The sequence below is a fragment of the Brachyistius frenatus genome, unplaced genomic scaffold (assembly GCF_029030835.1).
Source record: "Brachyistius frenatus isolate BFR_SWC_R1_liver_20210118 unplaced genomic scaffold, ASM2903083v1 Contig_30, whole genome shotgun sequence".
In the NCBI taxonomy this organism is placed as follows: Eukaryota; Metazoa; Chordata; class Actinopteri; family Embiotocidae; genus Brachyistius; species Brachyistius frenatus.
The window spans coordinates 74,984-89,871 of NW_027210629.1; the positions used below are offsets into that span (position 1 = coordinate 74,984).

The window sequence follows — 14,888 nt, forward strand, 5'->3', positions numbered from 1 at the left end:
TAATATGCCATTAGACTCAATAATATGTTTTCAGTCAGCATTAAAGAACAGAGTTTTTTGTTTTGTTTTGTTTGATGGGTACATTAAGATTAAAACACTGGTTTAGCCTGAGTTGAAGGTTAGCCTTAAAAACCAACATTGCCAAAATTAGTTTGGCCTCACAGAAGGTTAAACTGAAAATAAACCTAATTTACAAAATAAACCTAGGTAAAAAACAGGTTCTGTGCTTTAGGAGGTTGGTGTGGGAGGAAGAGGTTGGTGAGCTTCAGATGCAGACTGCCATTTCTCCAGCTCCACACTCAGCTCTACAGTCACTGGTTCCAGCTGGACAGGCGCAGAGTCGTCTGCATGGACGTCCTCGTTACATCCCTTATCTTCCTTTCCTTTGCCTGCAGAGAGCATCATCAAGCAGGAATCAGGCAATTCAACAGACTGAAAAGAAGAGTTTACTGACTAATACATCACAGCACATAAAACAATTTTTTTTTTTTAGCTGACTTGTTTAATTCTCTTCAACCTAACTAACCTTAAAATGCTATAGTATTTATCCATAGCTGTTTTGTGGTGCTTTTGTCAGATATATTTTATAGTGTTTATTTGTGTCAAAGCTATTCTTTCCAAATAGCCTCCTCAAAACTCAATTGTGCCATTTGAGAGGTTTTCTGAGACTCTTATCCAGATGATTCAACCTTTTAAAGATGCTGTGTTCTTCTGTCCTGTATCACTGCCTCCCTTCTGTTTGGATACCTTCTCCTTCTTCTTGTCCTCTTTGATTTTCTTTCCCAGGTCCTAAAGATGTGTGAAAAACACATGAAATAAGCCCCCATGTCAAAATGACAAAATACATAATCCTGTTGAATGCGCCCATTGTTGCAAGTTTCTGTTCCTTTTATAGTGAATATCACTCTTTTGGACACCATAAACCCTATTTCAGTGTTTCCTGTTTTAAACCTGTGTGGTTTCAGTATCAGTATCATCAAGTATCCATCCCAAGTAAGTGGAGTAGAAAATGGCCAGAATATCTCAGCTATGGCTTGGCTGTATAGACTCCTGTATATCCTGTATACTTGCCTTTTGAAGTGTCTGTGCAGCTTCCACCTCACAGTCTGTGTGCAGGGCACCAAAGTCACAGAGGACATTGACCTTCTGACCCCCACTAACCAGGCTTTGCAGGGGGATGTGTGCAGAGCCCAGGATCGTTCTGATGGGGGCATCTTGGACCAGCTCTGGCAGAGATTTTTTCTTTTTGTTTTTAGACTTGTCTTTGGTGGAGCCAGACTTGACTGGAGGCTAAAGAAGATACCAACAACATTGAATTATGTTCAGATGCTCTTCTGTCTCATTTTGTCTGCCCAAACTAAATATTTCAAAGATGTCCTCTCGGTTATTATGTTTCTGTTGAACCCTCCTCCAGCTTCAGAAAAAAAAGAAACTGCAGTAGCAAACTAATAATCTGTTAGAATGATATATCATTATCAAACTAGTATTAATTGTGCTCTTAAATTTAACATTAAAATTCTAATAGAACTTATATTGTGCGTCATTGGTGTACACATACACTGTTGTCTTCTGCAAAGTGTGCCTTTAACAAACATGGCATATGTGAAAATTGGTTTTATGATCTGTTCAGATAGACCTTTGGATAAATTCCATGAATGACCTGGAGCCTGAAGACTTGCCTCGACCTTTAAAGGTAAACATCAGTATTTCTGGATATAGTGTTTTAGCAGATCAGTTGCCATGACAAAACAGATTTCAAACATCTTACTCTTTTGTGAATAACCAGACCAGAGTTTTCCTGAATCGACAGGACTATTAACTTTTTGATCTGTTTACAGTTTGTGATTCTTTGGTAATCAGATTATAAACTCACTTCTTTCCCCTTCCCGCCTTTTTTCTCTTTTACAGCTTGGCTGGGTTTGGCCACCAGAACGTCTTCAGAGGCTGCAGGCCACGACAGGATCTGAGACATCAAATGCCAAAAACAAAAACAAAAAAAGGGTTTTCACACATTTTAAATCTAAATATGCAACTCACTCAAACTTTATTCCCTGTATGTAACAGTGAGATAGTACAGACAGGGACTGGACCCAAATGCATGACTAAAAGGCCAAAGGGGATTCATTTTTACTGAGAGTAGCACAAAGAAAACAATAAAGCAGTGGATAACGGGGATAAAACAACAACAAAAAAATCCTTAAAAAAGTAAGTCAACAAATCATGCTAAGGTACAATGTTACACATAAACAGAACCTAAAGATAAGTTGTGAGGACATACTGGGAAAACACTGGGAATGACACCTGGACCGATGAGACAATGAAGTGGCAAAGTCTAACAGAAGCATGCTGACTATTTACACAAGAATGCAGGAAGACAATTAGGCACAGGTGGAAAGTAGGTAATCATACATGAGGGCAGGAAGTCAGTGTGAGAAACCAAACCAAAACAGGAAACAAAGTAAGCTGACAGAGAACATTATAACAGGGTGCCTGTTGTGACACTGTACCTTCTCCTCCTCGAGCTGAACACAAGAACCTTGATTGAGAAATTTCTTGAAGCCTCCCAGTGTACTAACAATGTACGTTTGTGTGTCGCTGAAGTTCATGCACTCTGACCATGTCAGCTTCAATGTGCTGTTTCTTGAAACTGTAGGAAATAAGTCAAATATCCACAGTTGTTATTGCATGGACAAAAGTAAAATTTAAACTCACAAAAAAAAAATGTCATGCAGGCTTTTGCTGAGTCAGGGGGCATGAGTTTAAATACACACAAAAAAACCAGAGATTGCGTGGCGAGTTAATGTTAAGGAAAGGGTTTGACACAGGAACATGTCTGATAAGCGATCAACCTCATCCAGTTATAGGGTGTGCACAACTCTCCACTGGCTGTTGTGACTGTATGTTTCTCTGAAGGCACTTGCCTGAATTCCACAGAAACCTCCGAGTTGTACAGAATACATTACGTAGTTAGATTATTCTAAACAGCAAACTGGCATTACTTCACTGCAATGACTGCTCGTTGGTTTTTATCTGTCTTTATAAACAGCTGCTCCAGCTCTCTCCATGACTGGTTGCGCAGTAGCCTGTTTGCTTGTCGGCCTGAAATTTGTGGCAGTCAAATGAAATACGTGTTATTACCACAAGGTATATCATGGCAGGCGTCCTCAGTGTTATCGACCAGGACTCCGTTGTCTGATTTGGATGTTTCTCTTTCACAGGTCCTGTTTGGTTGTGGATCAGTATTACCTGAGCCATCTTCCGTCACATGTGCTGTGGATGCTGTGCCAAGTTTAGCCTCGCTGTCAAGTTTCTGTGAACAACACCACAAAAAGATGCAGACGTAAACATAAATATGTTTGTTAAATAGGTTAATTTCTGTGTTTATTCCAATTCTGAACTCCACATTTATCACAGTGCTGTGTTTAATAATTGGATTAACTTTGCAGGCATTCAAGGCAAATGTGCACATCATACAAAGACAGATGCTAAACTGTATTTTGTTGCACTTATTGAGTCCAATGACAATTAAGTTTATTTTCATCTACATCAGTGTGTGTGACATCAGGCCTTTTCATACCACCATACTTCGCACCTCTTATGCACATGCTTCTATGTACATTTAACAAGTTTGAAGTCCAAGAAAACAAGGGAACAAGATGGCCCAACCTTACAGGCAACAAAACTCAGCCCTGTCAAAATTACTTCTAAAGTTCATTTACAAATAATATGAGACTTCGAACAAGTGGATATTTTCCAAACCTTTTTCCACACTTTCTTATTTTTTATACTTTCTTTTTTGACCAAAATCCCCCCACTTTATTTCCTCTGAGGAGGTGCGAATGGAATTTGTAACTTGCTTTGGGAAGCGATCTCTTTGCAGCCAGTATGAACAAAGAAATAATGATGGTACCAAATTACTTTTCAGACAGACTTTTTTGAAAATGTTAACTTCTTTTTACATGTGACAGTAATATTTTGTGACAATGGAAATGTGAAAAAATGACTACAAACTGAAATCCCATAACATGTCAGAATCAATTAAAAAAAAAAAAAAAAAAAAAAGAGGTCAAAAACAGATTTGCTTTGACTTCAGCCTTTAAATGTGACATTCTGGATCCTGTCAAATGTACAGATATGTAAAGAGACTGAAAAGTGTGGGAAGAATACGTCACCTGGTTAACAGGTGTTTGAACGAAGTCATAAGTGATAAAATAGCGGAAGGTAACAACAGGGAAGTCTTGAGCGTTTTCATCCACGCTCATCATTGGGTCTGGGATTCCCCTCATCCGGCCCACGCTCACTGTGGCTGATGCAATGTCGACTGTCAGATCTGTCCAAAAGAAATTGATACTGATGTTATTAAGTGTAAGCACGCTCTTCATACGGATTCAATTTCACTGTCCTATATTTACAAAATCAAAACTAGAAACAGGAGCCCACTTTTTTTTTTTAAATTTTAGATATTGATGTCTCATACATGGAAGTCTCACCACTCATCTTGGCCAAGTCCCTGAAATTATGTCTTTCCTCTGGCGAGACCCACGAGCCATCTAGATAACAGAGCTGTGGGAGACTGTCCACAGTGAAGCCCGGATAGGAGGGCGCAAGGGTGAAAGGGTTTCCCTCCAGCACCAGCGTCTTGAGGCATGGCAGGGTGCTCAACGCACTCAACAAAGCCTGCTGGTCCTGAAACTCACAGTCACTTAGGTCCAGACACACCAGCTGTGGCCTGAAGTCAGACAGAGTCATTGGTTTAACAGGACAGCAGTGTGATGTACGGAGAGACTGCAGGACAACTTCTGATGCGAGAGTGAAGATAAAGAGGAAAGATTCCTACTTTGTCTGGGAATTATCTGTAATTTATTATTACTATGGTGGTTCAGTATTATTATTTGCATTATTATTCACAAAAACCTTGATAACGTCACTATAATCAATCAAATAAGAATAAAGCTGCTTTTCATTCATTATCTATTTAATACACAAGGATAATATATTTAATGCACAAGGAATATTATTCAAAGGGCACTCAGCAATTAAGTATTACACACAAAACAAATTTACTGTAATATACAAAGTTCAATATCAAAGCAGCAGTGTGTCACAATCTCCAAAAATGCTGCATTTCCCATAATGCAACTCAGTGTCTTTATTTAGACGACTGCTGGCTCTAAAATGCCAACGTTACCTGCAGGCATAGTGAGACTTTTTTTTTAGAAATAAATTGTATGGTAAAAACGGATCCTGAAACACAAACTGTAGACTCAGTCCAGACAAAATATTTTTCCATCTATAATTAATTCAACTGGCCAGTAATATCTTGTTCATTTTATTCTCTAGTTATTCACAAACTGTTGTATGCGCCACAGTTTCTGCACATGAAGATCCAAAAACTGTTGACTCAAGGAATTAATTCTGATGGAGAAAGAAATTAAACATTGAATTTAATTTGCGGCCCAGTGCCGTACAAGACATTATACAGGATGTGTACTCCTCAGGGGGAGTAAACTTTAGTTCATGTGACAAATTTGTGAAATGTTTTAAAGCAACCCGTTGCTTCTACTGACATTACACGGAGATGTGGTTTTGTATTAGGTGTGATCAAAAGATTTTCTACTTAAAACGCCTTCTGCAGTCATGACTGTGTCATCGCCGACTAACGACAGTGTTTCCATTGTCACCACTGAAAAGTGGAAAACTGTGTAAAATCAATCACAGGTGTCACAGATAGAAAAATCTACAAAGACACATCCTGGCACCATGTCATCCCATTCTCATTTTACAATTATACTTGAGTTATAATTTGGCCTAGTTTTGCTATACCTCTTTAAAACTCAGACAGCTTCCTGTGCGTTTGTGTGTGTGTGTGTGTGTGTGTGTGTGTGTGTGTGTGTGTGTGTGTGTGTGTGTGTGTGTGTGTGTGTGTGTGTGTGTGTGTGTGTGTGTGTGTGTGGGTGTGGGTGTGTGTGTGTGTGTGTGTCTGTGTGAACGTGAACCAACCAATGTCTTCCTGTAAGATAAGAGATGTCTTCATTGGAACCCAGATTGTTTAAGCTGAGGCCGAGGTACTGGAGGTGAGGAGGCGAACGGTCGGTGAGGAAGTTTAAAGAAGACAGCCGGTTTGCACGTAGCTCCAAAATCTTTGGGGTGATGAGATTTACAATCAGTTAATCATCATTGCATCACACAATTACATCAGCTACACTTTGAACTATGAGATCAAACTTTAATGCTTGCGTCAGAAGCAATGTCACGGCACGTGCTTCACCCTTAATGTGCTGGTAAAGCAGGACAAGTTTTTCACTCATGACATGACACAACATGTTTGCCACAGAAACTGTTACAATTTCTGACGTGACAAACTGCAGAGAGCTGCTGCAGCACTGTGACTCACCTTCAAAGTGCTGGGAAGGTTCTTCACAGGGATTTCTGAGATGTTGTTGGCACTCAGCACCAGCTCCTCCAGCTTTGAGAACTTCAACAGGCCGTCGTCAATGACTGATACCTGAACACAACACAGACAAAACATCCAGTACACCTTTTATAATTGTGTACAAGCATCACCAACCGAAAGTCTTGTTCGACACCATCACCATTGTTACTCCCGCACCTCCTGATGTCCCCATTTACTCAAACAACGACTTCAATCGTTTTCTCTCTTTCTTTGTGGACAAAATAAGAGATGTCAGGGTTAGTATCATCCCCTCGTTCACTCCCTGCTATCTCCTTCCAACTCAACCGCCAACTTTAGAGTTTTTTGCTCCTACTTCCTTGCAAGACCTCATCGACCCGCTGAGCACAAAACTAAAGGTGATCTCTTTTGAAATGGTTGCTCCAACTCTGTGAAACGCTTTCCCCTCGATCTACGTTTGGCAGCGTCTGTTGACGACTTCAAAAAATGTCTTAAGACATATCTTCAGACTGGCCTTTGTCTCACCTCATGATATCTAGTGCTTGTATTTCAGTGGTCTGTTGTTGTGTACTGTAATTGTAGGTTGCTTTTAATATTGTTGTATTCTGCTGTTATTTCTGTTGTGGAGCACTTTGTGACTTTGTGTGTGAAAGGTACTATATTAAATAAACTACTACAGCATTTGAATGTTGGACAGAATATCAGCATACTTACGCCCTTGTCCACGATACGAAGTGTGGTAAAGTAATTGAAGTCTGTGTGCAGGCGTTCAGGCGAGAGCACAGCCAGCTGTCTCAGGGACAAAGCTTGAGGACTCCATGATTCCTCTTGCCACCACGGAGAGTGAGGGCAGTTCAGCAGATCCAGGAGGGCATCTGTCGACTCCGTCTCTGCTCTCTCTGCACCGTCTTTGGTCTTCCTCTGACAACCAAATCTCCATGTTTGTTAGTGTTTAATACAACAAGCAAGCCACCATATGCAATGATGAGAGTGCTTTAAACTACTCCACAGTCGAAAAACCACTGGAGCCAATGCAAACTCACCCAGCTGCTCCCTCCACAGGGAAAGTCTTTCAGACACAGGCGGCGAATCTGCTTCTCTAACACAGCAGAGAGTGTGTTTGAGCTCATGACGGCCTGTATGACTTTATATATTTGATATATTGCGAGAAACACTAGTTTGTAAGTCATTGAACGCATGGTCAGCTTAGCTTTGACCTGTCTGTAAGAGTAAAAGCCTCTGGTGTTTGTTTACAAAGGGTTGCCTGGCAACAGCTGTGGCTCAGTCCAGGAACCCTGCATCAAGTCAGGACTTCTATGTCTGTGAAGCAGTGAAAACACGAGGAGGGTATATCACACAAACGATTCTGAAGTCCTGTCTCCTGTGCTTAGTAACTGTTAAAAAATCAAAGTACTGCAGGAAATAATAAATAGAGGACAGATCCGGTTTTTTAAATAGTACATTTCTTCTGGCATATTATGGCTCAAAATGTTTAATTTCACTGTTGACAGCACAATGACATATGTAAACCTAATATACGTATACCTAACCTAACCTAACCTAATGTAAGGGTACCTGGCTGGGACATGTAATGGCACTAAATCAATGTTTTTAGTCACAGCTGTTTTTTTCCTGCTATGGCAAAGTAAATTTCTGAATTTCAAATTGTTTTTACCTTAAATCTGGCATAAGTCTATGATTCATCAACCACCTCTGCAACTCTATAATAACTGATACTCTCGATTAAACAGAAAAAGGCATTCAACTTATTGTAAAACAAAGCTAAGCTGTGTTAAGAGCTTTGTGTGGCTGTATTCAGGCAGCGGGGCAGCAGGGCTTGAGCTAAATGCTAATATGAGAATGCCAAAGGGCTCACAATGACATTACATACTGATATTGATCAGGAATACCATGTTTCATTAGTCGCATCTGCAACAGAGCTGAAGCTGATGGGAATGACATTCGCTTTGCAGGTATTTGGTCATAGGTACACGACAAAGTGAAATTTTGAATGATGGTGGCACTAGATGAAGAATCATCAAGATGATCATAGTTCATCATAGGTGGGGGAACATAAGCGTCTGTATTAAATTCCATAGCAATCCATCTCATATTTGTTGAGATAATTCACTAAAAGTCAGAAATATCGACTCATATGGTGATACAATAATTAACATCCTGCCATTCTTCAAACCATGCTAATGTCGAAGTCATGTTGAAAAGTTGAGAGTAATTACAATGTCAGTCCTGTGCACATTTTTGGGGGAATTATCAGGGCTGATTTAATCATTGAGTTAATCATTGAATCTTTTTGCCATCAGTCATTTCAAGATGATGCTCTTCCATGGTGTGACACAGGAAGAAGTGTGAAGATGGAGGTAGAGATAAAGAAACCACTAGATTTGATTTTTCATTAAGATTGTCATGGGTCCACGGAAACAGAAGTCATTGTAGAGCACAGTAGGAAATAGGCAAACCTGGTGTTATATCCCTCAAACAATAGAACTGGATTAGGCCCATCTGTGCCCATACAGAAGTCTCTGCGCATCAGAGCAAAGATAACTTTTCTTTTCTTTTAAAAGTCTTTACATTAAAGTTATATGAAATATTTTGAAAGAGGAAAGAAATGTGATTCAGACAGAATTTACAAGAGATAAACCCACAGTTGACATTATACGCTCTTAAGATTTAATGGCAGATCAGAACAATAATTTCTACAACCCCTTCGCAATCTGTTGGGTTGTCTGGGATTAAAATTCATTGACAAACAGAAATGACTGACAATTGAATTTTTTTTCCAATTCGACCAGCGAGCATGAGATGTCTTAGATAACTCTGCATCAGTTTGCATGGTCTACCCACATGACACAGTTGTAGTAAATGCTGCCCCACAATTGCAAAATAGAAACATATACAAGATTTTTCACATGATAACGCAACAAAGACGTCATCTATTTATTGATGGCAAGCAAAAGAAAACTCCCATGTCACGATATATAAACCCAGTGTGTGCCAGTTTAGGAGCAATAACTCAACAGCAAACAGAAACAAAATCACACCATGCATCTGGGTAAAGGTAAGTAACGATTCAGGAGTATAATTTTTTTTCTGCAAAAAGGTAGAAAATTAAAAATGTGTCAAAGTCACTTTAGGATTATAGTTATACTTATACTGGCTGTCTGATTGCTGAATACTGAAAGTGTGATGGCAAGCTGTCCATTGTCTAAAATGAGCTTTAAAGCACTGTCCCCTGACAGTCTATTATTTTCTCAGTATAATATTGACTTGTGACCATGATGTTGATTCCACTTGCTTCCGGTTGACTCACTATGCAGATGACAGCAGCATATTTTCTGGTTCATAACTGCTTGCAGAGCTCCTGCTGCTTGCCTGCATCGCGCTGATGCACATCTCTACAGCCTCCAGAGCAACTGAATTAAGGAAGCTTGAGGACAATATGAAAAGCTTGAAGTTACCATTGTGTACTTTAATGAAGGCGGAACTGAAATATGTAAGTACATTTGTCACACAAAATAGTCTCAGACACTGAACAACGTAGTTCTGATTTCACAACTCCATTTCATACTTTCATTTCATATGATTTTTTTCCATCATCACCTTTGTGATAATGGCTCTCACTTTCTCTACAGAAAGAACATCTATGTAGGGTGAAAAGTACTGTAGAGTCCCTGAAAGGAATTACTTTACCAGTGGGAAACACCACAGAAGAGATCCAAAACTCCACCTGTGCCATCAATGAGTACCTAAAAAAACTGCCATCAATCATCAAGAATCTGACCATGGAGAACAAAAAGGACTTCAGGGACGACATCATCAAGGACATTGAAGGGTTTCATAATCACTTCAACCGAGCCCTTGAAGAGACAATAGCTGCCGGCCAAAAATGCCATGTACGTGTAACACCTTCAGATTTTTACATTAAGAAAAAATTTGGCCTGCATATCATTCAGCATACCAGGAAATGGGTGGAGAGATTCACCAACATGACAACCTCCTGTCTAAAGTGTTGTCTATCACTAACGTGTTGTCTAACACTTTAGACAACAGTGTATTTATTTGCTTATCTGTCTGTGAGGCAAGATTTATGTATTTATTAATATTTAACAGCCACTGTGTATTTATTTATTCTTAAAAATGTCTCCCACAATTTGTGTCAGCTGTGTGCTGCTCCATTCAGACTGGATGCTGCAGCCGACTACATGCATGGTTTAAATATACATTTGCAATAGTAAAGTGTTCAAATAAAACCATGCTTCTTTTGTTTTAAACCTGTTATTTTATAGCAAAAAAACAATGTGAGGGTTCTTTATTTCATAAGTACAACTTGCAACACTTACAATTAGTAAATGCATTTTTTAACACCACTAAATGCCTAATAGCAGCACTAACTCTACACTGTGTGCACAATTATTAGGCAAGTTGTATTTTTGAGGATTAATTTTATTATTGAACAACTTCAGTGCTCCCGGTCAATCCAAAATGTTAATAAACCTCAAACCTGAATATTTAAGAAAGTAAAAGTGAGGTTTTGGCTTTCTTAGGAGAATATCTATGTGTGCACAATTATTGGGCAACTATTAGTGTGCAGAATTATTATGCAACTAAATAAAAAATGAAAATTTTCCCATCTCACCTGTTTATTTTCAACTGTTAAAGTGAGAATAATAAACAAACAACTCAAAATTTACAAATAAACATTTCTGACATTTCAACAACAACAACAAAAATCAGTGACCAATATAGACACCCTTCTTTTCAATAACAGTAATAAGACTTCCATTCATGGATTCTGTCAGTTTCTTGATCTGTTGATGATCAACTCTTTGTGCAGCAGCAACCACAGCCTCCCAGACACTGTTCAGAGAGGTGGACTGTTTTCCTTCACCGTAAATCTCCCATTTAAGAAGGGCCCACAAGTTCTCAATAGGGTTTAGGTCAGGTGAGGAAGGGGGCCATGTCATTATTCTTTCATCTTTAAGGCCTTTACTGGCTACCCATGCAGTGGAGTACTTCGATGCATGCGATGGAGCGTTGTCCTGCATAAAAATCATGGTCTTCTTGAAAGATGCAGACTTTTTCCTGAACCACTGCTTGAAGAAAGTGTCTTCTAAAAACTGTCAGTAGGTTTGGGAGTGGATTTTGAGTCCATCTTCAACCTGAAAAGGTCCAACTAGCTCATCTTTAATAATACCAGCCCACACCAGTACCCCACCTCCACCTTGCTGGCGCCTGAGTGGAAGTGGAGCTCTGTGCCCGTTACTGATCCGGCCACAGGCCCGTCCATCTGGTTCGTCAAGAGACACTCTCATCTCATCAGTCCATAGAACCTTTGAGAAATCTCTCCAGATATTTCTTGGCCCAGTCTTGACATTTCAACTTATGTGTCTTGTTCAGTAGTGATCGGGTTTCAGCCTTCCTTACCTTGGCTATGTCTCTGAGCACTGAACACCTTGTACTTCTGGGCACTCCAGGTAGGTTGCAGTTCTGGAATATGAGCACTGGAGGATAATGGGTTCCTGGTAGCTTCACGTTTGATTCTTCTCAAATCTTTGGCAGTTCTTTTGCGTCTTTTTTTCCCAACACGTTTCTTGCGACCCTGTTGACTATTTACAACAAAACGTTTGATGGTTCTGTGATCACGCCCCGATATCTTAGAAATTTCAAGAGTGCTGCATCCCTCTGAAAGACTTTTTACAATTTTTGACTTTTCAGAGTCAGAGCCAAAAAAAAGATTTAATCTCTTTTTTGGCCCATTTTGCCTGAGGAAAAGAAGCTACCTAATAATTATGCACACCTTGATATAGGGTGTTGATCTAACTAGGCCACACCCTCATATATACACATCACCTGATATGCTTAAATCCAATAGGCATTCAAGTTTATACAGCTTGGGGTTGGAAAATATGCATAAAAATGATGATATGGTCAAAATTCGCACCTGCCTAATAATTGTGCACACAGTGTAATCTTAGCCTTATAACCAAGTTTTAATCTTTAAACAGTGATTTAAAAGATCCTTTCAAAGACAGCAAACTCAACAAAGACATGTGCAATTTAGTAAGTATAGAAAAATAAATAAAATATTAGATACACAGAGGTACAAATCCTCTTGGTTTGGGATGTAGAATTCAACAGGATTTTTTTTAATGATTTTTAACAAGTGGAGGATTTGTATAGATGGGTGATTTATGTAACACCTGAGTGTCTCCAAATTTTTAAAGCGAATCGTATGCCATTATTTGCTCAAATTAAATGGGATCAAAAGTCACTCATTGTGTTCTGGCTCCCCATAGTTTCCTTTCCCAGTCTTATTTGTTTGCTGTAGACAATGCAGGGTTTGGACTGCGGTTGGGCAGATCCAGCACCCCCAATACGAGAGATGAACTGTCCATTAACTCAACAGCAAACAGAAACAAACCCACACCATGGATCTGGGTAAAGGTAAGTCTGCATTTTAGTAAGTATAGAAAAATAAATAAAATATTAGATATACAGAGGTACAAATCCTCTTGGTTTGGGATGTACAATTCAACAGGATTTTGTATGATTTTTGACAAGTGATTTATTCACTTGAACTTCAAGTTTGCCAAATAGAACAGTTGACAGGCAAGCTACAAGTGCTAGGCAACTTTATCCAGCCACGTGAAGTGACGCTACTTCTTTACCAGTCATAAATCAAGAGCTGATGCAACCGTGCTTGTCATTACATAGTGATGTTTAAAGTAGAAACTTCAGAGATTGCTTTTAGCCTGTGTTTATTATTGACTGCGAGCATAATACTGTTATCCTAGCTGTTAATGTTGTCATTAATGCCAATGAATTACTTTTAAATTAAACTATTTTTCATTTACCAAAGGCAAATGTTTTTGCTTGGAAATATTTCTGTATCTTGAAAGTAGAAAACAAACAAACATTCAGTCACTCCTGCTTATTTAGTAGTAGTAGGATATTTCTCCACAAGGGGATGCTATTTGCACACAGGTTATGTACATCATGCAGATTGGAAACTGCCATGAACTCTCACCAGCAAGTGTGATGTTTATGCAGTCACATTTTTCTAAACATTTTATGACCAAAATATGTATCATTTAATACATGAGTTCGTCCAGCTGACCATGTTCGTCTAACAAAGAAATGACTTATTATTAGATATCGCCCTGGCCATGGGGGAGAGCTAGAAAAAAACCCTGTTTTGTTATTAATGATATAGATTTGCGCATGTGTGAAAATTAAGTAGTTTGTCAAAAGTGGGAAACAAAACAACAACAACAAAGAAGGGACCACTTGAGGTTCTGCATTTTTAATTTCCAAAATGTGAATGTTGTGGCCGGGGGGCACTGACTGGGCCGTAGATGTTGACCATGGCAAATGATACTTATGAAATGAAAAAACAATGGGGTAAAGTACACAAATATTTACAAAAAACAGCATTTATCCATATGTATAAAAGCTGCCCTACGGAAAAGTGACGTTGAGCAATGCTGGGCATCCTTCTTTGAGTGTACATGTATTTGCTCCTTCTTGCAAGAATAAATGTCTGATATGTTTGATTTTGAATCTAGCCTCTGAGTAATTTTTCTAACAGGTATCTCTTCCTTAAGGGACCTCAATGAGACCAGTGTCCACATAACATTTAATAAAGTATCACAAAAATATGATATATGTACAAAAAAAAAAACATTCTTCATGACTTTGAGAAAAGATACTATATCAAATAGCAATCTGTAATCGAGCCAAACACTACAAGTCAAACTATACACAGTGCATTTACCGCCTGACCTCCTTTCTAAATCGAAGCTTGCCATGTCCTGATTTGGCCCAAAGTGCTCAACAAATACTGGTAATCTTACACACAAGCTGAGTTCCAAATGGTGTACTTAATATAAGAACTCTCACTATTTTGATTACATCAGTGGATTCACACTGTCAAGTACAGAAAAATGCAGTACCCAGATGATGCACTCAAAACTGTCCAAATATTAGGTGAAACAATGGACATTTTTCACACTTAACGGTCGCCATCTTGGCTACGTAGAGGGAAGGGAGGGACCACCAACTTAAAGATTTTCCAATTAAGGATCTGAGCAAGCCGCAGCTGTTGCTGAAAACCACCAGTACCAATACCACCATACTGCTTTTGGACAGAAACCATTTTTGTGTTAATTGTGCTCATTAAACAGAGGGCACAAAAACACAAAGTTAACTTCTGGGTAAAATCAAAGCTGGCACATATGTTGGCAGGTGATACATTCAAATGCTACGATTCTTTACAGTCAAAGCAAAATGTCAAGTGCTGCACAAGTCCTCGCATGTAAGAGTACCATCTGTTAATGACCGTTAAGTACGCCATTTGGACGCCTTGAACTGTTAACTGTTCTTCTTCTTCTTCTTCTTCTTCTTTTTCTTTTTCTTTTTCTTTTTCTTCTTCTTCTTCTTCTTCTTCTTCTTCTTCTTC

The 14,888-nt window shown here is 39.0% G+C and overlaps 1 protein-coding gene across 1 annotated transcript; it reads right to left on the reverse strand.

The window, feature by feature from the left end:
* Positions 1-11: 11 nt before the first annotated feature.
* On the reverse strand, positions 12-7,542 carry LOC138621360 (leucine-rich repeat-containing protein 43-like). The gene is made up of 12 exons (XM_069699347.1): positions 7,456-7,542; positions 7,127-7,333; positions 6,395-6,505; positions 6,001-6,140; positions 4,491-4,729; positions 4,173-4,330; positions 3,139-3,310; positions 2,508-2,647; positions 1,874-1,963; positions 1,072-1,290; positions 690-789; positions 12-389 (listed from the first exon to the last, which is right to left on the reverse strand). The coding sequence occupies exons 1-12, from the start codon at positions 7,540-7,542 to the stop codon at positions 229-231; spliced, it is 1,824 nt and encodes a 607-aa protein (XP_069555448.1). The 3' UTR covers positions 12-228.
* Between the last annotated feature and the right edge of the window lie 7,346 nt (positions 7,543-14,888).